A 27,829-nucleotide genomic window follows, 5' to 3' on the forward strand; every position below is an offset into this window, starting at 1 on the left:
TCATCATTTTTCCTTCTTTTACCATTCCAGTTATTTGGGTGTTTCCTCGCCTGGGAGACACGAAATGTCAGCATTCCTGCTTTGAATGACAGCAAGTACATCGGAATGAGTGTGTACAACGTGGGGATAATGTGCATTATCGGTGCTGCTGTTTCATTCCTCACTCGGGACCAGCCCAATGTGCAGTTCTGCATCGTTGCTTTAGTCATTATATTCTGCAGCACCATCACTCTCTGCCTTGTGTTTGTACCTAAGGTAGGTGAATTTGTATTGTGTAAATCTGAATATTTTTCCTGCTGTTTTGTAATTATGATGTATTATGCAGGTATTTATCAGCTTTTAGAGTGCAGGGGATGTGTATGAATTCTTAACCAAGCCCATCCATAAAAGCTTCTCTCCAGACCCTGAAGGAAAAACAAAGCTTCATGACATTTTGGAGAAAGTGTGAATACATGAGCTAATAATGCCTATATTTTTACTGAAATTGTGACTGAGGAAACAAAAGTTGTTTTCTGTAGCTTCAGTAGAATAGCCTCCATTTCCAATTTTCAGGAACTTTTTGAAAAAGAGTGGAGATGTAAGTGGAGATTCTGGGGGGACAGGTCTTGTTGTCTACTCTGCCATGTTTCTTCCCTTCCCTCTTATTTTTGGTGACCAGTTATAGGTATCAAAGGAATGGCATAAAGCTGTCTTTGGGGAGTTATAGGTTGGAAAGGTTCTTCCCTATAACTCTGGGGAGTTATAGGTTGGATATTAGGAAAAGGTTCTTCCAAGAGGGTGACTGGGAACTGGAAAGGGATATCCAGGGAGGTGGTAACACCACTAGCCTAACACAATTCAAGAAGTGTTTGAACAATGTTCTTGGGCATTTGGTGTGATCCTTGGGGTGCTCCTGTGCAGGGCCAGGAGCAGCACTACAGTGATCCTAGTGGGTCCCTTCCCAGGACATTCTAAGACTCTTACATACCCTAAACAAGATAATCAAGATCTCTGTTTCTATACCTACAAAAATAGTAAAATCTTTACATTCACTCGCAAGATAAGAGATCAATTGTGTTAAAACCTCTAAGTATTCATTTATGGTGGTACAATAGGCTTTGTCAGTACCTCAGAGGAAAACTGTATGTTTGCTGCAAATGCTGACTCTGAAGTTATATTTATTAGTGGGTATATTAAAGGATTAAGTGAGGCACAGGCTGGGAGACACATGCTTTCATTTCCTTTTGCTCCTTTAGGCTCTGAGGACAGGTTCATTGTGCCTTGTTGGAAGAATTGAGAAGATGCCTTGATCAGTTCCCTTGCTGAGTTAAGCTTTAGACATGAATATGACAGATCTTGGATGAAGGGAAAACTGGTTTTTATGTAAGCTTACATAGCAAAGCTTAAAGTACTAGGCAATGCACTCCATATTATGAAGTAAAATGTTCAATTGTATTAATTTTAAGTGGCTTGTGTAAACATAGCTTATTACCCCAAATTAGATACATATGCAGTTGGACATCTGAAAAATTTGCAAGGCAAAATGTAGGTCTTTTGCCTCTAGAATCTGTTTTCAGATTTTTCAAGTGAGTCTTTATAAGAGACTCTTTATTGCACCACGTTCAATCAATGTATTGAGCAAATTGTAGTCAGTAGATTCTGGTGCTAAGTAGCATCACATCTACTGGGCAGCCAAGAACTATGTGTGCAAAAGAAGCAAGAAAAATAAGCTAATAAACTTATCTCAAAGTGCAACCACTGAAAGAAATTAAAGGTGCAGACTAGAGATAGAAGCTGATTTGTGATCTGCAAAAAAAAGCAAAGTAATTCATTCTCCAGGATTGACTAAACAGGATGTTTTTGCAAGTTTTGCAATTCACTTCTCAAATATTAAAAAGCCATACAGACGTGTGTAGTCATATTTTTGTTCTGTATCTTAGGGAAGAATCACAGCTTTGTTCTAAATTGAGGGAACATTCACAAACATGACAATAGAGTGTACTGTGAAACATAACAAGATTTAAGTGGCTAAGCCATATGAAAATGCATATTAAAACTCTTATGCCAAAAATACCTCCAAAGAATGTCAGAACTCTCTTCAAAGAGAATTATTAATGCTGTCCATGCCCTTTGCCCCGTTGCTTTCATGCTCCTTTGCCCATCCTTCTCTTGTCACAGGCTGTGAAATTACTTTTCTGATTCCTTTTTTAACCCTTTCCTCTGATCTTCTTTTAAACCCCAATTACCCCACCCTCATTTTCCATCCGTTCTTTTTTACTCAGAATACAAACATGAACCATAGCCCCCTAGCATGAAGTCCCTAACCTTTTTCCATCTCTTGTCAGGTTTCCAAATGCTTAGCTATTTAGCAATAAAATTCATCACTGGCTAAGGTACAAAACAAGATGTTGAAGCAGGGGCTGAAATGCAGCACTTCCAATGCCCATGGGAATGTTTTCACAGCTGGAGAGTTCTTCTAGCACTCGTATATATTGTTCTACATCTCCTCTGGTCGTGCTGTGCCACAGCTGGCAAGCACTCTCCCCTCAGCCTGCTCAGATTGCCCAATAACTCCTCTGGACACCACAGATTATATCCAGCACTACCTAGTTTGTACATCTAGGTAAGATGTTAGTGTGAGACAGGCACCAAATCTCTACCCTCAAGCAATTCTGTTGTAAATTAGTACAAGCTTGGCAACTCAGGTATATTTCTGGTGAATACTAAAGCCTCATCAAGCACAGGGGATGATAATGCAGACCTGGAAGACTGCACTTTCTCATTGTTAAACTGACCAGACAGATGCAGGCAGTAATGTGGTTCTGAGCCAGGTGAGTGCCACAACTTCTCTGCTGTACTAAGTACATTCCTTTTAACTAATCTTCAGCAGTCTCCTGGGTCAACAGTGCTGAAATTCAATTTTACCCCACAACCCTTTTAAGTACACAACTACTCAACAATGTAGACACATTAAGGAATGAAACATGACATTTTCTCTTCCTTCTTGTCAGCTCTACTAATCTTATTTACTTATAACATGGCAATTACTATCCTTCTCCAGTTAAATGTCCACTTCGTCCATTGCCATTTTGTTCAGTACCAAGTGCCTCAGAAAAACACATGAGGAAAATCCCATAGAAGAGTAAGAGATATCAGAGGAAAAAATGCTCATTGCCCTCTCCATTTCATGGTACAAGTGTTGATAGCATTATACTGCATCATACTTACATTAACTGTACACATTCTTGTTATCCAGCCAAAAGCTTTCCAAACTCTTTTAAAACTATTACAGATTTCTGCATTCAAGAGTATCTTGTAGAAGTTATCTGCAGAATTCAAACATCTGTTATGTATATTTTTCCTGTCAGAAATTAACTGCAATGTCTAATTATCTTTTTAAGGACCAAGATGTCTATAGTACTTTTCAATATACTCCTCACTTCCTTAAAAGAAAAAATCCTAATATGCATTCTCTATTCATGAAGTAATTGTCACAGGCTTATCCATGTTTATGATGCTTCCATGTCCTTCCATTTTTCTACTCCATCCATTTTGAGACAGAACAATGGGCTCACTTGTAGTTGCCCAGCAAGTGCATATCATTTCTGGCTGCAATGGCACTAACACATTAATTCTGATCCAGTTCCCTGCAGAGCAGCAAGGCAAAATCAGTTCTAGGGATTAAAACATCCCTTTTCTGTGTTGGTAGCATTTTATGCCTATTTGCAATTGGCTCTGTGGATATCCAGTGTTGACCCTTTGTGAAAACTGAAACTGCACAGATATAAGATAGCAAGATAAAAGTTCCACTGACTGTATGGTAGGAAAAAAAATTAAAGCTCATCTAACCTCATTTTTTGTACAGCATGAGCCAACAATGTTGCCCATGAACTTTTTAATCTAGTCCATGAATTCACTAGATGTGAATCAATTCATTAAAACATGCCCCTGTTGCAAAACACCCAATTTTTATCTATAAACTCTCAGGTGAAGATGATTCAATGGCAATACTTCTATCTTTATTCAGTTTGAACTTGGACCACATCAAACGGCAGAATTTTTATCTTGTAACACTTCTGCCTGCTTCTTTAAGAAGCTTTGTAATTACCATTCTTCACATTTAACTTCATTTTCATGTAGTTTTTGGTCTAGGACTTAGACAGTCATTACAACCATCCTAATTTGAAACAAAGAATCATGAGAGTAAAGACACTTCCCTCTAGGAGGGCTCAGCCGCAGCAAGATACCCAGGGCCTTAAGCAGTTGGGCCTTGGTTACTTCCAGATAAATAATTCCCACTCCTCTGAGTATCTCTACCAGCATTTGAGCACATTCATAATAAGAAAAGTTGTTTCTGATCTTTAAGTGAAAATTTTGGGTTTTCAGCCTGTGTCTCCCTCCCTTTCACTGCAGATCATTGAGAAGAGTCTGGCTCCATCCTCTTTACTCTCTTCCATCATATATTGAATACACATGAATAATGTCATACCCCTGCAATGTCTTCCATCTCAGGGCTAAATAATCAGTCTCTATTTGTATCATAAGGGCTGGGACCTTCTTTAGCATCTCTGTGGCCCTTCTCTGGACTTTCTTTACCATACCTAACTCTCTCTTGTTCTGAACAGCCCAAATCTGGACACAACACCCCAGGTGTGCTCTTGCCCAGGCTGAGTAGAAAGGAAGGATCACCTCTGTTGGCCCAGGATACTGCTGGCTCATGTTCCACCAAAATTTCCATTGCCTTACTGGAAAGGTACTTTCCAGCCAAACAGACCTTGTGCTCTTTGGGTAGGTGCTTGAGGTTTATTTCTCCTCAAGGGCAGGACTTAGTACTTCCCTTTGCCTAGCTTTAGGAGATCCTTGTTGGCGCAGATCCATTTCCCTCCAGACTGAGGAGCAGCATTAGTGACTGGCTACCACAATCCTCTGAGCCTGTCAGTTCAGCCCAATTTGCATCCACTTCAGTGGTTCCTTGCCCAGTCACTTTATCAGTTTAACTTTGAGGATGCTCTGGGAGACAGTGTTAAATCTTTGCTTAAGTCAAGAAAAATAACTCTCTGCCCTCATCTACCAGCCCAGACATCTCACTGAAGACAGCTATAAATCAGGTTGTTCGGGGAGGATTTCTCTTTCATAAATCAACAACGAATGCTTCTAATCACATTCTTGCTCTTAATATGTTTGGAAATGGTTCCCCAGAGGATTTACTGCAGCATCCCCCCCAGACTGAGGTGAAGGTAGCAAGGAGGCATTTCCCCAAATTCTTCTGTCACATCTCCTGAACTCAGCTGTGACATTTCCTTTCTCCTAATCCTCAAAAACTGCTCAAAATCAGCATCATCTTCCAAAAGTAACAGAGAGTGGTCTCATGATGACATGGACCAGTTCCCTTAATCCTCAGGCATACAACTTGTCAAGTTGGCTGAACTTGATGAACTTAATTACTTTAGAGGTCTGGAATTTTTGAAGACAAGTTTTACCAGTAAAGACTAATGTTAAGAAGACACAGAGCACCTTAGCTTTCTCCATCTGCTTTAACACCTGAAAAATGAAATGTATTATCTGCAAGCATCATCCCAATCTGCAGCCTTGGTCTGTAAATACATGCCAGGGACCACACTCTTCAGAGCCTGAGAAGTCAGATCTAAGTTGATCAGAAGTTAGGGCCTTACTTCGTGCCGCTGGAGCTGCAGAGCAGTTCCATGCTCTCAAGAATAGGAGGAATCAATTCCAAAATGCAGCTAGACCACAAAATCTGGCTGGGCTGTGCATGCAAAATGATTGCCCGTTCTCTCTTTTTAGACAACTCAACACCTTTGGATTTATGACTCCATGCCTATCCTCTCAGGGCAGGGAGCCCCTTCAGCTTTGTCTGTATACAAATATATATGTATGCTGCTTGGCAAGTGACATAAATTTTGTATTCTCTAGAGTAATGTGAGAATCTCTGTCCCTGCTGCCAAACAGCAGTAGCTTTCTCTCCTCATGTCGAGGTGATATTTTCACATTGTCACTGAGTGTTAAATTTGACTTATATTTGCTTAAATTAAATATGTTTAAGGTTAACCTTTTTCTAAGTGGCTTATTTAATTTTTTTGAACAGATTTGGTTTATTTTGGGTTGCTAAAAACTAATTAAGTTTCTGTTATCTCCAGAGTGCAATCTCCCATGAGTTCTCTCTGTTAATACTCCTGCTTCATGTCTCTCACTGCTTGAGTGTTACTTGTAACAGTAGGAAAGGAGAAATTTCAGATGAAACTGTGCTTGGGAAGAGGAGGGTTTGGTGGATTGTATTTTTCTTGAAGAAGGAATATATCCTTTGAAAGTACAAACATATCAGTGAAGGAGAAAGATACATATGATAGAATATTAAAATGTATTTTAATATATTATAAATCCAGATAAATATCTTTTGAATGAGTTTTTTCCTAATTTTTTGAATGCTTCCCTTCTCATAATCATTTTCATTCAACCTATTCTATAAAGTTATTCAGAAATAATCTCAAGTAGTGCACATGGCAAGCAGAGCTCACTTTCCAGAGTTTTATGCTTGAAAGTCAAAAAGGAGCTCTTGGTTTGCCTTTCAGTATTTTGAGATACAAAATAAATAGCTGCAAAAATAAAGCAGGATTTCTTAAAGCTTTTCAACCTTTCAGCTCATCACACTGCGAACAAATCCAGATGCAGCCACACAGAACAGACGGTTTCAGTTCACTCAAAATCAAAAGAAAGAAGATTCAAAAACATCGACATCAGTCACCAGCGTCAATCAGGCCAGCACATCTCGACTAGAAGGATTGCAGTCAGAGAACCACCGCTTGAGAATGAAAATTACAGAGGTATTGTTTACTGTATTTACTGCCTAGGCACTTCAGTTTTCGTTGTTTTTTTGTTGCAGTTCTCCAGTCTGGTTAAATGCTGGCTACATTCTAGAGAAAAAAGTTAACTTTTCCCATCAAAATAATAGGAAAGGGGCAATTTATAAGGACTGCTAACTAGTACAGCAAATACGTGGCAGGTGTGATAAAATGAAAATGTGCCTTAGCAAAATGGAATTAAACTTGCCCTATTTATTTGTGACAGGCCAATTACCCTGGTGTTTCACATGGACATGCTGAGCTCCACAGCTCCAGAAGCGCAACCTTTACAAGCAAGCGTAACAGAGATCCGCAGCCCCAGGGGCACTTAAGGGCTGTCTTTGTTCCTGTTTGTGGTTGAGTTCTGAGGCTGCTGTTGCTGTTATTTCTCAGCCTCTCTGAGAGTTTGCTCAAAAACTTGCTAGACATATTTTTACATCTTCCATGAAACAGAATGACATATTTTCTTAAGGTAGAAAGATAGCTTTATGAATGTGTGAGCTGACTCTTTTGACACAAAGGTGATGGTTGCTTCAGTACCTACTGAGGGAAAGGCTGACTACATGGAGTACATGAATTACATAACAGCTACAGCATGTATATTTGTAGTTATGTCCATCCTTTCTCAGTAGACCTGAAACGATGACAAACCAGTCTTGGAGACTGCCCCATTTTCGAGACAAGATAACCATAACTGATCATATCATAAAGAAATTAACCTGTTCTTAGCCAGTCTGTATTCTTATACCTTGAAGAAAAACTATTTTATTGCAACAGTTATTTCTTTGTCCAGATCCTAACAACAATTGCCTATGTAACTATAAATCATTTACTCAGGCTACCAAAGAGTCCAAAAGTAAAAGGTATCTCTGCCTTGTTAAAGAAATTTAGTTCAGCTTTGCTGGGTCCCTTTCATGTGAGAGCCTTGAAATTTTTAATGAAGGCCTAGGTGCCTGCTGGCTATTTCTGTTCCTTTACTGTCGTTTTTTTCCTACTAAACCTCCTAGCACAAGCTCTCAGCCTGTGCTTCACAAGGCTCATGATGGTGAGCGCAGGTAAGGCAGATCAGAGCAGCCACATTAGTGCTTGCAGGACCCTGACAATTCCTTTTGGACTTTGCTTAAATAGATTGAATTCCCAGAACCAGTGGGTCCAAATCAGTTTCATTGTTAAGGGGATTTGGAACATGCCCTACATGGCTAGCAGCTACATCTCTACCTCATCTAGTTTGAGTTGCTGTGCCCCAGTTCTATAAGGAAAAACATAAATCTAAATTCAGCACTTTTAAAATTCTGTTAAGCTAGTAGTGAGTGGGACATACTCTGGACACTACACCATGCACAACTGTTCAAAAAGAGGATTAGGAAGTTTGTTTCTTGTAATATTCTCTTTGGTCTGTAGAAAACTGAGTACAAGTCAGCCTCTGAGGAGAGCAGATTGTGCTCTGCTCGGCGCTGAGAGTGCGTTCCTGGTAGAGTTGACTGCAGTCACTCACATGCCATAGCTCCCTTGTATTCTCCTGTATGTTCTGCAATTTGATGGATGAAACGGTTGTAGCTTTGTATGCCACAGTTTTGCATGTAGATAATAAATAGTTCAGAGGTTTTCAGACTGGGCTTTCTTATGCCCATACCTTTCTCATTTGTCAGTACACCTGAATTGTTCCTACTGTCAACTACTAAAGCTTATTCCTCTCCTATGCCCTCTGTGCAATGTCACAGTTGACCACAGTTTTTTACTTGTAGCATTATTTTTAGAGGTAGTGTAGTATTGCTATAAGAAAACTGTATTTGTCAGAGTGTAGTAATTGCATTACCACCTGCCTTCCAGCCTAGTTATAGAAAGCTGTGCCTCAGTGCAGATACCTGAAGCAAGGACTCGTGAATTTTGAAGGGTTTGTACTCTTTGTTTTGCAGCTGGACAAAGACTTGGAAGAGGTCACAATGCAACTTCAGGACACTCCTGAGAAAACAACATACATTAAGCAGAACCACTATCAGGACCTTAATGACATTCTTAGTATACGGAACTTCACAGATGGCAAAGGTGAGCGTCTGTAAAACCCATTAGTAGCTTAACATGCCAAACCTTTGCATTGAATTGGCTTCAGAGCACTCCAACCTTGGTAAGACAGTTTAAATATTTTGGTTGAATTACTGGGAGTATGCAGATTCACATAATAAGCTACATGGTACCCACTGATTTGCTATTTCTGTATATGCATATTCTATTGTAATACACGTGGTGAAGGGGGAAACTTTGAGAAGTGTACTTGTGTTCAGAAGCCAAGTTTTTTGAGTTGCATGGAGAGAGGAAAGCCACAGAATTTTAAACCCAGTTTAATATCTGCTTGCCTGACTAGGATGCTGAAATCCTGCTTTTGGACACTGCTGTCCAGCACATAAAAGAGAAGCATGTAAATATTTCAGTGCTGGTTTGGATTCTAAATGCAGAATTGAAGCCACTCATGTATGAAAGTTCTTCCCTAGAAACTGATAAAAGAATTTAATGACAACTGTAATATTCCTGAGTTGTTTCTCCTGTGTCTCTTGCATCGCTCCCTGAAGAAATACATGCAAGAGAATTTCTTCCATTAGAGCCATTTTGCTTTTTGGGAAGCAATAAAATCTGGTGCATAGTGCAATAAAAGTGGAAGCCAGGACACCCACCTTCCATATCTGACTCTAGAATGGATCTAATTTGTGACTTCTGGCAAATAGCTTTGTAAGCTGACTATTACTATAGTGTGTGAAAAATTGGTTGGTCTGTGTTTGGAATTTGTATATTTGCATGTTTGTTACACTACAAGGCTCAGACTTCTTACTGATGTGGCACCATAGGCTTGATTATGTGGGACAGAAGTTACTCTTATGAATATATTTGAAGAACAATTTTACAACCACATCAACAGTTCACACATGTTATTGAAATATATTGAAATTTCTGTTGGATAAGGTTACTTTCTCTTGAGCTTTTTGTTTTAACCTGGGTATACACTGAGTTGTATAACTTGTGGCAAAAAGAAGGAAAAGGGAGTGTTCCCAGTGTCCTTTCTAAAAGTAAAAAAAAAAAAAAAAACTGAAGAGGGTAAAGGAGGAAAAGGAGGAAAAGGAAAACGTAAATAGCTGCTGGAGGCGTGTGATTATTGGGCTGAGATCAGGAGCAAGAACTAACATCAGTGAGTGGGATGAGGCAGTTTGAAAGGAACACATAGAATGTTCCTCTCATGTCAGATGCTCCAGGAAAAATGATAAATCATGAATAATATTTCAAGCAGAAAAGATACATTGCATTGTGCCAAATGCCCATCTGAGTCTGGGTATGAGAATCAAAAAATGATTCTCAAGAATACACTGGGTATAAATTTAGGATGGATGCTTCCCACAGCAAGATGCACTCCATTAGCAGTAGGAGGCTGGCAAAGAAATCAAGGATAAAATATAACCTTTCTGCACTTACTTGTGGCTATGTCTACAAAAGACATTGATGCCTAACTGCTGCTTTAAGCAACAGCATCCAAGATTGTCTTTGGTCCTAATTTCCCCCAGTACACCTCCCTAGCTTTTACATTTCTGCTGTGGGGTGTGTATTTAAAATCATCTGTAGGCATGGAGCCTTAATGTCCAGAGTCGCTTGGAGCTATGTAATATTGGGATTTACAGGGTAGATATTCTGCATACTGAAGTTGCTGGACACAGTTTTCTCAATGGACTTACCACATAAAGCCCCACACAAAAGGTGGGACAGATGGAGAAAGATGCTCTCCCTTGTCAAAATTTATATGGAAAGGGGAGAGTATCCATTCATCTGAGAATGAAGAAGACCTGGATCCCAATTTGCAGAAGGTGTTTGGAGCTTGGTCCCTCACCTGGTGGCAAATACTCCATGCATGCATATTGTAGTGTATCCTGATTCTGACACAAGGGACACTAAATATTCATCCTTCCAGGCTCTGAGCCACTGTGATAAGCAACCCTTGCTAGCTTTTCCTGTCCCTCCAATTCCATTTCTTCTGCCTCTTATCTTTCCATATTTCCCTGTCCCTTATCTACATCTGAATCTCCCATCTGTTTCTCTCACTGCACCCATTCCCAATAGTCAACCTATGTGCTTAATATAAATTTGCTGTTCCAATCAAAATAACAAGGCTTTGGAGAATTCATGCTACTGAGTCACTGCTGATTCTGTGCAGATTCAAACAGACACCACTTAAACGGTACTTAAAAAAATTCTGGCCCTTTCGGCTACGGGAAAGCTAACTCCGAATGACATGACTATGCTTTCTGTAGCTATGCATTTCATGAGCTTTCAGTAAAGGAAAGTACAGAAACTTGAAATTATGCATCCCTGGTGGTACTTGAGTGAAGCTTCAGAATTGTAAATAATCTATTAGCGTGACCTAGGAGTGACCATCTCTCTCATCCCCACTGTGCAACTGGGGAAGCCAGTCCAATATTAGTTTAAAGGTGATGATGAGATTTGTGCCTTCCTTGATCTTGTGAAAAATGTAAGCTGGGAGAGTGGGAATAGGACAGTAAAGAGAGAGGCTCAAAATAGCAGCTGACTTGGAGCTAAAAAGCATACCAGATAATTTGCAACATTTGCTTTGTTGTTCACTTCTAAGTGAATTGTTTTTCTAAAAGACCTTGCTGTTCTGAGAGAGCTTACAGGGAGAATGCCATGTAGGGTAACCCCACTGCTATTGCTTACACAAACTCAGGGCACTGCTCTTCACAGAACAGATCATAACATGGGATTTAGGAAATGCAGCTCGAACAAGCCCTAATCAAACTTTAATGTCATCGTACACTTTAGTAGGCTTCTGATCTGTAAAAATTGCCCAGAGTTAAAATTCCTAATTCCTATAGCCAAGTGCCAGAGGAGGTTATTTGATTCATTTCTTCCTTCTTCACCACCCTCATTTACATCAAACATATGGATTTAAGATACTAAAGTTAAATTACTTTAGCCAAAATAGGTAGATACAGCTGTGAACTCCTATATCTGCCTAACCTCAGGCAGTGTTTCATAACTTTGGGATTCCTGCTTAGTTATTAACAGCAACACCTCCTGGTGTATCCCAGGAGCTCTTTGCTGGCACAGGGACTCCTTTACAGCACACTTCAGTACATCTCATTTAAAGAGAGATATTATCTGAGACACTCAACTCTTGTTCACAAATGCATGATGTCCCTGAGACATCCACAGCAATTGGCTATGTAAGAAAAGCAATTAGGAAAATGTGATTTGTGGTTTATGGCTTGATTGCTTTCTTTTAATGCAGGCTTTTTCACTGCACTGCTACATAGCTTTGTGTGGCCAAGCAGTTTTTAGCATGCTCCATGAAGTGTGGCTCTGAAACTTCAGATGCTGGATTTAAGTTAGGGCATCCCCTTAACTTCATTTCCTATATTCCTCAGATGACTTTTAGTGACTGTGCCTGCTAGTGACCTCAGTTCTGTGCACAGAGCAACACTAACTGCTCCCCTGGCATTTGTGGGATCTGGTGGCCTTGCTGGAGTGGCAGAGCCACTAGGGCTCTGGGGGAGGCCAGTGCTTGGCTCAGGCCACCTCTGTAAGAGACAGAGTCATTCAGCAAGAAGAGCCAGGCTTGGAGGCATGGTTGTGTTTGCCAGGCTGACATTTGGAAAAAAGGAGGACAAGTGCCTCAACTATGATGCTGTGTAAAGGCAGGGAGGGAGTACTAGATACTTTTGCTATACTTGGAATCTTACTATCTTATTCTACTTGACTTCTTTTTGACATTTTAATACATGAAGTTATTTCCATGTGACATAGTTCACAAAATCATGGATTGAAAGAGTTTAATATAAAGCAAAGCTTAGATGAAGTCCTGCAGAAGAATATCCTTCTATTTCTACCTTGGCCAGTACATTTCAGAGTAGCATGTTAGGGAAATTAAGGAAATTAGGGAAATTAAGCCATTCTATGGGATATACAGAAGAAGCAGGAGACAGCCTTGCCACAGTCCCCTGTTATGAGCAAACCCTTTTTGCAGGTTCTCTCTCTGCAGGAGCCCTTCCTTGCTCAGAAAACCTTGTCTGTTTCAAGCCAGAAAGCAGTCTTTACTCATTGCTGCAAATGGGCTGGGAGCATTCATTTACATGTCAGATATGCCTACATACTGTCACTTGTCACCCCACTTCGATGTTTCCTGGTGTTAGTTTTTCCCCATGTAAAAGCAGCTCAAAGAAAAACAGATTTCAAAGGCATTTGCTCACAAATGCAAAGCAAAACAGAGTTCGTCTGTGATGGATGGGGGAAGTATTATTTCTATGAAGTTCATGCAATTCAAGCATTAAGGTTGAGTTTGAAAAAGAGATTCAAAGGTAAGGGCTTTCAGAAATAACTGAAACTCTGGATGCTGTTATAAAGCAAGGATGTAGTTCCTTTCTTCATAGACATCTGTATGCTAGTTTCTATGAAGCCTAACAAATTGATTCAGTCCTGAAATTGGAGCATGTTTCTGTTTCAACAGGGAGATCAACCTATCAGAGGTTCAGTACCTGTCCTTTCTTGCACAGAAATGAATCTGTAGTAAAGGGAATTTCTTCTGATTTAAAGTAGTATAAATCAGAGCATAATCTTGCTGGCTTTTCTTTTTTAAAAATCTTCCTCTCAAAACACAATTATCAGAAGCTATGATTTAGATTGTCTGTGCAGAGTGGTTACTTCAGGAGAACTTTTTTCTTATTACCAGCAGAAAATGTGATCATTTTAATTTTTCCTTTCAGTTTACTTTCTTATCACCCTATTTACATGAAAAACAGAGACTGGCTAGTCATGTTTCACAGTCCAAACAACAGAACTGGGAAAAATTACAGCAGGTTTTCAAAATCTGCCTCCAGTTTTAAAGTTTCCTGAGCTCTTTAGTAAATCAGCAATCTCTGCCAGATCCTGTAAGTCCTTGTTAAACCACACTTACTTCTTTGTGGAGCATAATATATGTTTTCTAGCAAAGAGAAGCAATAGTAGAATTGAAAGATATTGGATGAAGAGTAGTTCTGTCATCCAGTTCTAAGCCATGGGAGGAATATTGCCGCTAAAGCATAATGATGAAGATGTTCAATAAAGCTGCAGTGTACAAACATCAACCAAACAAGCACCTAGTTAAAAAAAAATATGTTTTCTAAACTCTTGGAAGAAATTGAAGCATCATCAGTCACCTGGTGTGCTCTGCCTGCAGCTGAATGAGGGTTGTTAGTATGCATGGCACATTTGAGTCTGCCCAGGTAATTTTGGCAGCACGAGGCTGCAGAGTGACCCCTGGCAGAGGCAGAGGAGAGCAGCTGGGAGCAGCGACCTCCTCTCTGAGCCTCTCAGCAGCCTGCATCAGGTGTGCTCTTGCGGCTCAGAGCTTTGTAAATGGAAGCTGTTTTCTTCCTGCAGGTAGGCAAAGGTCCCAAGCTAAAGCCCTCTGGTTCTCACCAACCACTGGCAGCGAGCTTTGTTCTGTAATGAGCCCATTGTCGAGCGCTCTGTGAGGCCCTTGAGATGTATTTGTCTTTTCTCCCAACAGCTTTCTGAATGGAAAGCGCTCAGGCATCGCTTATCCAGACTTCTGAGTTCCGGTTTGAGGTCTACAGAGGTGAAAATTATTTAGAAGGTGCTTCTGGCTAATGTGATTTCAGTTTAAAAAGTAGTTACATCATCCCAGTGCAACTTACTGGGTAGAATCTGCAGCGGCACACAGTGCCCTGAGGATGAAGGGCATTTTCCAACCAGCATACTTAATGGACAGAGGAGGAGAGAGGATGGGGAAGTATCAAAAACACTGCGACACTTTCCAGGGGAAACTGGGAAATCAAATGTTTACCACTACTTTCAGTTGTTCATGTTTATAAAACTAGTTTTCTAAACTCTTAAGTTTTTAAGTACATATGGCAATAGTGTTTTTTCTTTAAGCTCAAGCTCCCAGAAGCATATGACTAAGTGAGAATCTTGCTTTTCATTATTTAAATGAAAGGTAAATGAAAAATAAAGATATTCTAGTTTCCATAGCTGCAAAATAAAAACCTAACAACTCCTCTCCCAAAATGCTTAACAAATAAGAATTACCTTTTTTTTTTTAATATTAAAAGAAGCAAATGAAAAAGGAGAAAAAAGTGTCTGTATTTTGTCTGCATTTTATACGTGTACAGTAAAACTTGCATTTGTTAGCCTTGTATGCCGAAATTTATTCTGTATATTAAGGGCAAGTCATCTGCAAGAGTGGTATAAAAGAGACTATTAAGAATAACACACGGTGATATATGGGCAGTTGGTGTTGAGAGGTGAGTAGGAAGAGAATACATGATTTCTGCTCTACTCTAAACTAAATCCCCCACCTTTTTGACAAGGACCACCTCCTTCTCTTTCTTTCTCACAGCACAGCTGAAAGTACATGAAACTCCTTTAGTGTGTACAACACAGATTATCCTATTAAATAAGAGACTCCCAAACAGCAACGTTTGCATTTTCCAATCATTTGATGAAGAATTACATCTTTAGTGGCTTTAAAAAATGTTAAATGGCTTATCTTGGCAAAAGGAGTTGGAACCCTAAAATAATTAAATTTAGAGCTTTTCCATCCCTAATTACAAGGGTTAATCAAATTTTTACTTTGGTCTATATCAAAAAGTCAGCAATTTCCATTGTCAGCTTAGATCAGCTCAGGACTGAGTGTTAGTTTTAATCACGGAAGTAAAAAGTGTTTTTTTCTATATGTCTGTTTATAGACATCACAAGACTTTTATGCAAATGTCAAACTTGATATACAAAGAAATGCAATGTACAGAAAATAAAAACTGAACTCTTGTGACAGCAAGTGCCACACCAGCAAGCTTCAGGCTGCTCTGAGATGACAGACCTCATTGCTTATCTTAACCACTGTCAGATTTGACTCTTTGCTGTACTCCCTTCACATCCAAACCATCAGTGAATCCTGCCATCTCTTCATTTTAAATACACTTCTTGTTACAACTGAATTCCTTAGCTCTCTTCTACTGACATTGTTTTGCCCCAGCCAAAGCAGCTTCATGTGTTCTGGTCACCTCCTTTCTCACCCAGACTCTTCTCTTCAATGCAACATCAGTGAAAATTCTTGTCTCCTCTCCTGAGCTGTAGTGATCCCCATGTCTGCACATTGCTGCCTCCTCACCTACACACTCTGCTGTTGTTTGCTTGTTAGGTTTTTCACAGCAGGAGTCAATGCTATCAAATAATGCCAGGGATAACCTGGCTGGGAGGGCAATTCTAGATGTTGGAGTTTGTCCTCAAAACATTTATGCTTCCAGTTTCTTTCCTCAGTTTGTGTTTCTGCGGCTTGTTTTGTCCCCCCAGTGCCTGTTGACAGCATCTATATTCCTAGCATGCTGGGAGCTGAGCATTATTTGGGGCTTCTGAACATGAGTACAACAGAAAAGCCGTAACCCTTCAAAATGTGCCAACTTTTTCATGCAATTTTCCTTTTTTCTTCACTCTTTTCCTGCTTTTCCCCTTTGTACCCACTTTTATGTTCAAACCCTCCAGTACCCTCTTCAAGAATTTACCTCAGACTCCTCTTCCATGCTGCCTCAATGCCTGCAGCAATCACTGCTGCTCTGTTTGTGTGGCAAACAACTGCTGGTGATGGATTTGGAGCTCTCTGTAATTATTTATGAAAACTGTGAACTGCCCTCATTATTCAGATGCTTTCTGTGTGATTTTATTTGGCTTACCACAGAAAGACACTTTGAAAAAGCAGGCAGGAGCAGAAAGGGTCTTAAAGTGGCTGTGTTTGCCCGTGTTTCTCTGGGGGAATGATGCCATGGGCTTCAGCACAGCTAGCCAGGGACACCCAGGACACCCAGGGGAAACAAGAATTCTGATCTGTTTTGTTATCACTATGCAGAAAGGAAAAAAGTGCAATGACATCATTAGTTGTCCTTGCTGCAGACAGCCTATGGACCAGTGCAGCTGGTATGAATCATGTTTCCATGCTGAAAATGATGGCAGTAGCAGATAGGCAAATGACAGCACTTATTTTCCTGTTTGATCGTAAGAGTATCAAGGTTTTAACATCAATGAAATTGTAGTTTTTCTAGAACAAGTCTTAAGAAGGAGGGTTTATGAAAAGGTTACCATTTCTAACTGCAAGAACAGTATAGTTACATTATTTTTTCACATAGCCCAAGACTAGATGAGAGAGCATGATGTCACTTTTGTCACTTTTCTGTTTTTTCGTGATGGTTCCTATGGAGGAACACATCATCCAAAACAGAGGAGTACCAAATTCTCACAGCAAAACTTGAGACTATGCTGGAATACAGGTAGTATGAGTTTACTTTGTGGCATTATGGATATGTGGAAAAAATTAAAATGAAACTATTTTTAAATGGTCACTTGGTCACAGTAAAGTAAAATTGAATGTGTTGTCCATCCAGATGGTGAGAAAGCCATTTTGAAAAATCATCTTGATCAAAATCCACCAGCACAGTGGGGTTCATCAGACCCTTCCAGAACAAGCAAAGATGCCATAGAAGACATCAACTCTCCAGAACAGTAAGTATACATCATTACCTTACTGACAAGACATTAATTTAAATTATTATATTTCATCAAAGCCTGTATTTCCCTTCCATGCATTTTTTATGGAAAGACTTCACTGTAACCCCCTTTCAGCCAACCCAGGCTACAGAGAGAGCCTGAAACATCTACAGCTAGGGAATGTGAATGGCACCTCCTGAAGCACCAGTAGGCACCAATGTTGTTGTGTGCCTCCTTGCCTCCCTGCCACCAGCTCACCACCCCAAAGGAACTTTAAGGATATCAGGGGCTTTAGATCCTAAGGTGCCCCAAAAACAAATCAATATGCTCCTTTTCTCTTGCTGGAAACATCCATAGCATGATGTCCAAAGTTTCTGTAGAGAGCTGCAGGATTAGCTGTGCCCAAAGCGTGTGGAGGAGAGAAGAGGATGGACATATGTGCACAAATGTCTTATGACTCTTGTCAAAGGTCCAAGTCCTTCCACACACCAGCCAGAGGGGTTCATAGTGTACACAGACATTTTGTTCTTTTACATTCTTTAGCTAGATGAGAAATAAAAAATGTCCTGAGGGCTTTTCAACGTTGCCATAGCAGCTGGACCTAAGTTTTGGCACAGGAAAGCCCGCACTAAGTAGTTTCCCTTGGAAACAATGCTGCAGCTACAAGGAGAGGATGGCACAAAACACTGGCCAGATTTACAGAGTGGAAAGAGTCTTCTGGTGTCAGCTTTTCTCCCTAGGATCCTGTACAATAAACTCGTGTTCTGCCCTCCAGGAGCTGGGCAGGACCTGCCATGGGCAGGAGCTCCGGGAGGCGCCATTCTCGTGTGTGCCCGGATCTGCCGCTTCCCCACGGCAGCCTGGTTACACAGCATCACTTCAGCAGTGTCTGAGCTAATAGCTGTCAGACTCCTGGGCAATTTGAAAGCTTATTTAAAAACAGAATAAATTAAACAAATTACTAGAATGAGTCACGTTACATCAGCAGCAGCAACCCTGATTGCAGATAGTAGCTCCTGTCTCGTACTACCTGGAGCAGGAAAACACGTGGATGTCTAAATCTGTCCTTGCACTCAAAGAAAAAACCCAACCCAAATCTGCAAAGAAGGTAATTCACACACACACACACATATGCACCAAAAAGAAATCCCACGGTAGATGAAATATCTTGTAATTTCACAAAAGCAGGTTTCTTGCTGAGAGAGCTCTCATGACTTCATGGGGTCAGCAGAGTGCTTTAATGCATAGCTATTAAAGGCCTGGGTTTTTTTCAGCACCATTTGTCAGAAATAATGTAGTGTGAATTCAGCCTCATCCACATGTGGCCCACTTACATTAAGGAAGCTGCTAAGAAAAACACAGACACTCAGATAATCCAATTGTCTCTATACAGATTTAATACAGACAAAGAAAAAGAAAAATATTTGGTGGTGACAGAACTTCCTCTAGGCTAGTGATAACTGATGAGAAGACTGAGATTTCCTAACGGTTCTGGAGAGTGGTTCAGTACAAATCTGAACAATCTCTGACATTTATGGAAAGCAATTAATAAAATCCTGCTGAATCTAAACAGTGTCATTCAACACTTGCACAGCTGTGACTGTGCCAGGTCCAAGGGCCAATCTCTCCCCTGAGAACCATTTGGCACTTTGGTTTCCAGAGCCACACTGCCCAGACACAGTGGATTTGCCAGGGAGGAGAAGTATAGCTGTCTTTAGGACTTCCCTCTTTTTGACAAGATATTGCCTCTTTCCAAAATTTGTACTCTTTAAGGTATCCTTCTGCACCTCTGGGATTGTTTTTCTACTTGTCTGGCAGCACTTCTGTCATTTGATGGTTGCTAAATGTATAATTTTTGGGCAAAAAAAAAAGAGTTAAAAGCAAGCTGTAGTTTCTGTCTTTCTCATTTCACTTCATACATAGGACATCTAATAGGTAGTCACACAGTCTGAGAAACTTATTTCTTATTCAAGAAGACAAATCTCAAGGAGAATTAGTCTGAAAAAGATGTCCTCTCAGTCATAAACCTGTGAAAGGAGGATGTCAAGACAATTATTTTCCTGCAGAAGTTTTAACTCTTTAATGGCTGTGGGGGAAAAAAATCATTCCAGCTTCCTGTGTTTGTCAGTACTCATGAGAACTGGCATCTTCTAGTATGAAAGCTCTTATGGACTCCAGAAAGGAGCTGATTTGGGATTTTTTTTTCATTCTTTCTCACCATTAGTGCCACATTTCACTCATTGTAAGATCCCTGATTCTACAGTTGTGCACAAAGGCACAACAGTATACACACACCTCAGGCAGAAATGCAGGAAGTTTTCACATTTTTTGATGGGGTGATGTTTACACTGCCTCAATCAGAATATAGAAAAAAATTTTTTTGTGCTCGGCTCAGATTTAGAACCCTGCACCTAAGGAAAATGCAGTCTACAGGACTGTAAAGCATACTAATATCGACTTAGAGCATGAATATAGACGAATCTCAGTTCCCTTGGCAGTTCCTGCTGGGCAGGACCCAGTAGATTTTCCATACTGCCATGTAAAATTTTCCATACCCATCCAGACCATCAGATAAGAGGAGCAAAAAGACAGCTGACTGCTTTCTCTCCTGTTTACACTGTCTGCAGAGTATAAATTAATACCTCCTATAGGAGGCAAAGCCGTGCCAGTGCACAGGCACAAGCCCTGCCCTTTGATTTCCCATTTTTTAGCATACTCCCCAGCACAGCTGTACCAGTTTTTTCTCTCCAGGTAGAGCTCAGCAACAATCCTGGGGGATGCTTAGCTGTGTGGATAGACACTGTACTGTGCCAGCTCATCTCAGGTCCAGAGAGCAGTCTGAACCAGTTTAAAATAGATATCATTCTATCCCCAGTAGGATGAGTTGTCTCTCAGGCAAAGTCATCTGCTTTCATGAGTATTAAAGTGTGCATATTTCCCGATGGGCAGTCCTGCTTATCTAAAGATCACATCAGTCAGCTTATCTGCATGATGGCCATGTTCAATGGTTTATCTTCTGTGACCCTTAAAGACATCTGCCTCTGCACTTCATTCCTGCATGTTGTCCCTTCTTATCAGTGACCTACATCCAGCAGGTCATCAGTTTTTGGCACCATTAGAATTTATTCCATTCTTATTTTAACAGCAACACTACATAACAGTCTTCCAGATCTCTAAGTAGACGTGATGACAGATTTCTGCAGGACCTTATTAAAACTTGCCATCTTAATAGACTATTTCTATATGCAGGGTTTTTTGTAGCCTTCAAAGCATAACTTCAAAGCATAGCTGGAGCCAGTTATGTTAATTTAAGTAACAAAAAATTCTCATTCAAAAAAGTTGGGTGTGACTGGATTATTGCATTGCAGCCATATGCCCCAGCATGAGCAGGCTTTTGTTATTTGGTTTCTTCACTGAGAGTGGTTTATATATGATCTATCTATCTATTATCTTACTCAAATGTGTCATTAAAATTAGGTGGGTTTAGAATGGTTAGTTCACTTGCTAGTAGAACATCTTGCTTTACTGTAATGTTTTAGAGCTTCTCCAGCTTCCCTGAGTTTGCTAAAAATCAACATTAATGTACTGCAGAATTAACTGACACAATCCCTGAGTGCTTAGACACAGTTTACACACTCCCACATAACTTCAGATGTTTGACTGCTGTAGCAATTTGTTCCAGTCCCCCTGCTTACTAATGGATCTTATTAGTGGTTTTCTATAGCAAAACCAAAATATATTTCAAATGCCTTGGCCCCCTTGTGGTATCGTGCATTCCCATGTGCATTGCATTGTGCTCCTGCATTGACACTGGAAGTCAGGGTTTTACCTGATTTTATGTTTCCCTAATAAATAGCATTTATTTTTTTCTAATAAGTGGTATGTCTGTACAGAGCTGAGGACACTTGCCTTCACGCAGAACCTGATGAGTGGGTGCTCTGTGTGTGGAATCATCTTTGCTGTCCATCTCCTTCAGTGGCTGCCTGTGATTCTAGACCCACCATTACCAACCATTACCTCTCCAAAATACTTGACCATAAATATGCTTTCACATACATATCTGTATAGTGTGGACAACTTGAAACAAATTCCTAGAGTCATATAATGGTTTGGGCTGGAAGGGATCTTTAAGGGTCAGCCAGTCCCATCTCCCTGCAATGAGCAGAGACAACATCATATAGATCAGGTTGTTCAAATCCTTGTCCAGTTTGGCCTTGAATGTCTCTGGGAACGGGGTGTCTGAACCACCTGTGGCAGTGTTTCACCACCCTCATCATAAAAATGTGTTACTTTTATGTAGTCTAAATCTACCCTCTTTTGTTTAAAACCTTCCACAGCATCCCCTCACTCCATGCCCTTGTAAAAAGTCCCTCTCCAGCTTTCTTGTAAGCCCCCTTTAGGTACCCTAAGGCAGCTTTAAGGCCTCCCTGGAGCTTTCTCTTCTCCAAGATGAAAAACACCAGCTCTCTCAGCCTGTTTTCATGGAAGACATCCTCCAGGCCTCTGATTTTCATTGTGGCCTTCCTTTGGACTCGCTCCAGCAGGTCCTTATGCTTCTTATGAGAAGAGCTGAATGCAGTATTCCAGGTGGGGTCTCGCCAGAGAAAAGTAGAGAGGCAGCATCACTTCCCTCATACTGCTGGCCCCACTGCTTTTGACACAGCCCAGGATATGATTAGCTTTCTGGGCTGCAAGTGCACATTACTGGGCCATGTCCAGCTTTTCCTCCACCATCACCCCCAGTTTTCTCATGGTAGGGCTGTTCTCAATCCCTTCATCCTCCAGCCTTTATTGATACCAAGGATTCCCCCCAAAGCATTGGCAAAGTGTGGCAGGAGTGGAAGAAGGGAGAATCACTGGTATTGGTGGAAAAAACCCTAAAAATAGTGAGGCAAGGCACAAAATTTGCTTTCACTTCAGGCAAAAATACCAGATTTGTTTGGATTTTGCTACTCGTTTGATTTTGGTTTGTGTTTCACTCTAGGGGTTTTGTCTACAATCTTGATTGTGTGCAAGCACAAGCAAGTCTCCAAGCCACAGTTCTCTGCCCCAATTCCAGGAACCAAGTTTTCAAGTGAAAGTAAACTTTTAAGTACAGTTAAAGCAAAATTTGCCACCCACTGCAGCCACAGTTGGCATAGCTAAATAAACATGCTTTGTCCATGGTATGGCTAACACTGAAATGGATGGAAAAAAATCCTATTCACTTGATTATGCAACTGGATTCTCTTGGAGTAGCTTCAAAAAGCCCTTTAATGAGAAGCCTATAACAGTTGAACAAAGTAAGCATTTCCACTGGTGGGAAAATAAGTGCAGGCAATTCTGCATTTGACCCCTCAACAAGAGACAGAATGACAATCCACAGCATCAGGCTCATAAGGATTCAGCACAGGGAAACATCAAGCCATGCCCCCTCTGCACTCCTTGGGAACAAGGCATGACTTCATTGATAGCACCAGGAAGAGCTGAGTGCCCTAGCAAAACAACAATGAATGGATTTTGTTTAGTTCCAGGAATGCATTGCCAGCACTAGAATGATCATCACTGAGGACTAACATTGTGTGAAACTTTAGAAAGGAGTTTGTTTGAGGGGGAGAAACAATGAGAAAGAGTTTTCTGGGTAGGCAGACAACAGCTACTCCTACTGCACCTCTGTATAAACAAGCTGAAGTTTGTAGTGGTGAAACTAATGAGGAGAACAACACATTTCTTTCTGTTTGAATTTAAAAGCTATACTGCTTGGTCCCCAGGCAGTGCAATGGAAGCCTTAGTATCTCTCTTTGCTACCTTACACAAAGCAAAAAAGCAATTAAATGTCATTTGAATCAAAAAGGCTGTCCAAAGGTTAGCTTTCAAAGAAACATTTCTTATAAAGGCCTTTCGATACACTGACATTATATCAGATAACAGACAAACATAAATTTTAAACTCTATTATACTGATACAATGCTTTCTATGGGCATTTTTGTCCTGAAATCCAAAAGTCAGTCTTCCAGCTCAGTCACCTTGACATCTCTCTTCTCTTTAGAAAGTTCCTCTGTGTTTCAAGCGGAAATGTCTCCAAATACAAAGCCATCCCGATGATAAAATGACTGAAAACATCTTTTACACTAGCAAACCTCAACAGGATTTTGATTTTGTGGAATGTGCTGATGTATCCACAGCACAGGGGTAGCAGAGCCCTTTTCTCATGGCACCATCCTCTCCAGGGAAAGGCTTAGATGCAATACCCATGAGCATGATTTAATATTCATTTAAAAAAATAATTATACCTGTTGTCATGATGCCAATCCACTTGGAAAACTAGATAAAGAATACTGGGTTCTGGAACACTGAATTTTAGTATGGGTGTTGGGCAGGACTGCTGTTAGAGGGCCAACTCCTCAGTCCTATAGCACTCAAAAGCATTTATCACCTCAAAAGCACACACCCACACTTTAAATAGGAGCTACTTAAAAGAGGGAAAAGCCATCAGTCCCAAATCCCTCCCACCATGCACCTGTGTTTGCTTTAGCTGGAGTTGCAGAAATGCCATGCTTAGTACTGACATCCTTGTGATAAGTGGTGCATGGCTTGAAACTCAGTCTGTGACCTCCTGCATGTCTGCAGGATTGGGGTTCTGAAAGCAGGAGATCTCATGCATGACTGCTGGATGGGGCTCTGCAGGCAGCAGATCCCTTTGCAAGGGGTGGGGGTCACAAAGCCATACACCCTCTTTGCACACTTAAGGTTTTCTTGGTATCAGGAGTCTAACAATTAACCTGAATGTGGCTGGGAATTTCAGGAGGTTGTGGGATGCTGAGAAAGTTTCCTTTGTCATGTCCAGCCTGTCAGAAAAATTCCCCAAGGGGAAAACAGCACCATAGTGGCACAGTTCAGCATCAGCCAGTGCGATGCTGGTGGCGTTAACCCTGTCGGTGCCAGCAGCAGGCACAGGGCACTCCCTGGCAGCAGCCTGGGGACACACCAGCCGTGTGATGTGCTCCCTCTGCCCCCTGGTAACGCTCCTCTCCCTGTCTCCCGCAGCATACAGCGCCGGCTGTCCTTGCAGCTGCCCATCCTGCATCACGCCTACCTGCCGTCCATAGGAGGAGTGGATGCCAGCTGTGCCAGCCCCTGCGTCAGCCCCAGTGCCAGCCCTCGGCACAGACACGTGCCACCCTCCTTCCGAGTGATGGTTTCAGGGCTGTAGGAGGGCGAGATCAGTGCTTCCCGAACTGCTTTTAAGTACTCAAAGATTGGACTAAACATCCGACCTGGAACTCTGCTACAAACATGTAACATTGGCTCTTACCGCAGAGGAACTTCTGCTGAGGCCCTCGGCACAGGAGTGCCCACGTAACTCGTGTGAAAAAGCAAAGGAGGACACAAAGAGTTTGATCTGTAGCCTTATTCATGGAGTTTTTATTTCTTCACCTAGAAGTCACTGAAAAATGTTTCTTCCAAAATTTCTACTAGCAACAAGGATGCTGGGATATATGGATCTTGCAAAAAAGACACTAGGGAAAAATTAAAAAAAAAAAAAAACACTCAAATGTCACTGAGCTTTACGTGGCTGCTGAGAACATGCAATTCTATACTGTATCCATGTAAGGAAAATGTAGTGGTCCAGCTATACCATGTTGGAATAGATACACTCATTTTTACAGGAGTTGTGTTAAATCGCTGGAAACATTCTGCACTGGTTAGTCTTGCTTTTTTTCATTTCAGGGATGATGTTTAGCAGGAAAGAAGAATTGTGAGAAATGATTCCTCGGGTGTCATTGAGACTCTGCAGTGCTGTGAGCAGGGTCACCTTTACCTTGCAGCTGTATGTGTAACCCAAGCAGAGCCTGAAGCTCCAGCTCTGAGTTGCCACCAGCTGGAGAGCTGCTGATTGCAAGCAGAGCGCTTCACCCTTCTCCAGGGCAATGATAGTGACTGCTGACCATCTGCAGCTTCATTTTTAGCAAAGTTTCTGCACTTGTTTCATGATAAACACCACTAACCATAACACACTAAACTGTCTGAAAAAGTCCTAGGGCTGGTAACTCAGGAAACTGAGGACAGATGGGTAGTAAAGTCTTAATGCCGCAGGATGAATTGTTTTTCCTAGTTTGTTTGAATTGTGTCACACATAATTACAATAAAATTAATTGAGTGGACTTGGGGGGGAGGGATTAGGGCACAGCACTTTGCTGCTGCAGGAAAAGCCTGCAGGGCACATAGATGTGAATATACACTATGTTTGCTTCGTACCTGCGTACGTGTGACAGTTGTAGTGGATAGGAGAGGACAAATCAAATCTACCAACAGAATATTTAACTGACTCCTGAAAGGACTGTGAAAAAACAGTGGAGTTTATACTTTAGCTCCTTTCCCTGAACCAAAGTAATTAGGAGGAATGACAGTGGTGTACCGTCTGGACCAACTCTGGAGCCAAACCTTCAGGCACAGGTGAGACACACATACAGCTTCTTCTTCCAAGGGACTGGAAACGTATCCTCCCACTGCCAGGGCTGTTTGCTAAAAGTAGGGGGGAAATAACCCACATGAAGCACCCTCTGGGCTCTCAGTTTTCTTTAATCAACACTTATGCCCCTCAGACCAAACCTTTGGAATGACATTTGTACAAAGGTTTATAAATCAGCAATGACTGAAGCACAGCTGAAGGGGTTCCTTAGCTGAGGGATTTAACTGCAGCTATGACAAGCTAGCATAAATCTCCATTAAAAATAAAACACACCTCATAGTGGCCAAAACCAACATGAATATGTATCTGAATCTTACAATCAGGAGCATCACAAAATATTTCACTTGGCACATACAGTAAGAGAGGTTGTGGAAATATCTGTAGCTTTTAGAACAAAAAAACATGTAAGTATAAACACAAATAAACTAGAACTCATTACTCTGTTTAAGCACTAAACACTGACGTCGTCACTCAATGTGTGTTGACAGTATTCTCTTGCTTTATTAATATCATCAGGGCCTGGTTTATTTTAAAAGGAATGTTAATTTTTAAAAAGAGAAAATTATGATATTGTATATAATGTATACACAAAGATCTCTGTAGAAATATTATTCCAACTTAGCAGGAAAAAAACAAAAATAATTCAGAAGTATCGGACCATTGGAGGTGAGTGTGTGTGTGTGTGTGTGTGTCTGTAACTTCGTGAATACTGACTGTGTGACGTTTATTAGGTTTAAACCATGCAGTACATTCTTTGTCTCAATGATACAGTAGTTTCTCCCATAACATTTTTTTTTTTACTTTACTGCAGATAACAAGACCAACCAAGTGAATATAGCTATTTAATGATTCTGTTCTTTTATACTGCAGCAAAAATGTACTGTAAATTTATGAAGAGGCTGTGCCCCAATGGCATTTTCCAATGATGTTAGTGCACAAATGCTTTAAACTAGACTGGAACTGCCAGAATAAAATGTAAATGAAGAATTTCTTGTATAACCTTATACTGCATGAGATCAATTTTTAATAAATTGTTGCAAATCTGTTTTTATGAATAAAATATATAAAACTTAGCTTTTTGGACTCAATGCCCTCTTCCCCCATTGCAAAATCATTTTTGATGAGAGAGAGTGTGTGTATATATATAAACATAGATGTATATAAAAGCCTCCTTGGAGAAAGAGGAATCCTATTACAACCCTACATTTCAATAAAAATGTAATATGTAATAAAAATACACATCCTAGTTGTAGAACAGTTTGCATTTGGAGACAACAGGTAGATGAGTCTCTGCCCTGAAATATGATTACTGCAGTACCCAAGAGTGAAGTCTGAGACCTTTTGCAAATGGGAAAATAATCAAAATGTGTACTGAACATTTCTATCCAAACCACACTTAGCCCACACACTGTTCTCTCTTGCCCCACAGTGAATGTGAATTCAGAAGAAAAAGAATTATTTTACTATTTCACACAAGTTATTGAAGTTGAGCCAATGTTCCAGCTCAATAGGATATCTCTGCATCAACAAATGAGAAATTTCTGAGAATAAACACCAATTTCTGCATGAAGGCAAACACTAAGCCTCTCCATCTAGGTTTGTGCATGTGGTGGGATTTGTGTCTTAAAGCAGGTTCTTCTACATGGCAGAATAGGAGGAGGGTGGGAATGTCGGGCAACGAGAAAGTGAGTGGAAAGTGCATTTTGAGTTGTTTGCTTTTCAACAGTGGAGCAGCCTCAAGCCAGCACAAAATGTCATAAAGCCCAATGTGGGAATTAGATCCACCACAAATGGTTTTCCAGCAGATTTCTCATGCATCTCAGAAGTCCCCCTGAACATATGCAAAAAGAGAAAATACCAGTGAGGAGTTAACAGTGTGTATCATGGCTCTCAGTGCAGAATAGCAGATGGCAGGAGAAATTCAAACAGATACATCAAAGCTCATTCAAGAAAGGAAAAAAGTACAGAACGACTTCAATGTGAAACCTATATTCAACCAGAAATTGTGGGAGGA

At 40.7% G+C, this 27,829-nt stretch overlaps 1 protein-coding gene across 2 annotated transcripts in view; it reads left to right on the plus strand.

Annotated features, from left to right (window-relative positions):
* The window catches only part of GABBR2 (gamma-aminobutyric acid type B receptor subunit 2), a 456,372-nt gene extending 429,484 nt beyond the window's left edge, over window positions 1-26,888 (plus strand). For both annotated transcript variants that reach the window (XM_074546963.1, XM_074546956.1), the window contains 5 exons: window positions 31-255; window positions 6,636-6,818; window positions 8,753-8,882; window positions 17,261-17,378; window positions 24,390-26,888. In XM_074546963.1, the coding sequence (XP_074403064.1) occupies window positions 31-255; window positions 6,636-6,818; window positions 8,753-8,882; window positions 17,261-17,378; window positions 24,390-24,555 (822 nt within the window). In that variant the 3' untranslated portion in view covers window positions 24,556-26,888. The remainder of the gene's footprint in view (window positions 1-30; window positions 256-6,635; window positions 6,819-8,752; window positions 8,883-17,260; window positions 17,379-24,389) is intronic.
* Window positions 26,889-27,829: the final 941 nt, after the last annotated feature.

This window comes from Zonotrichia albicollis, chromosome 1 (genome assembly GCF_047830755.1).
Source record: "Zonotrichia albicollis isolate bZonAlb1 chromosome 1, bZonAlb1.hap1, whole genome shotgun sequence".
Lineage (NCBI taxonomy): Eukaryota > Metazoa > Chordata > Aves > Passeriformes > Passerellidae > Zonotrichia > Zonotrichia albicollis.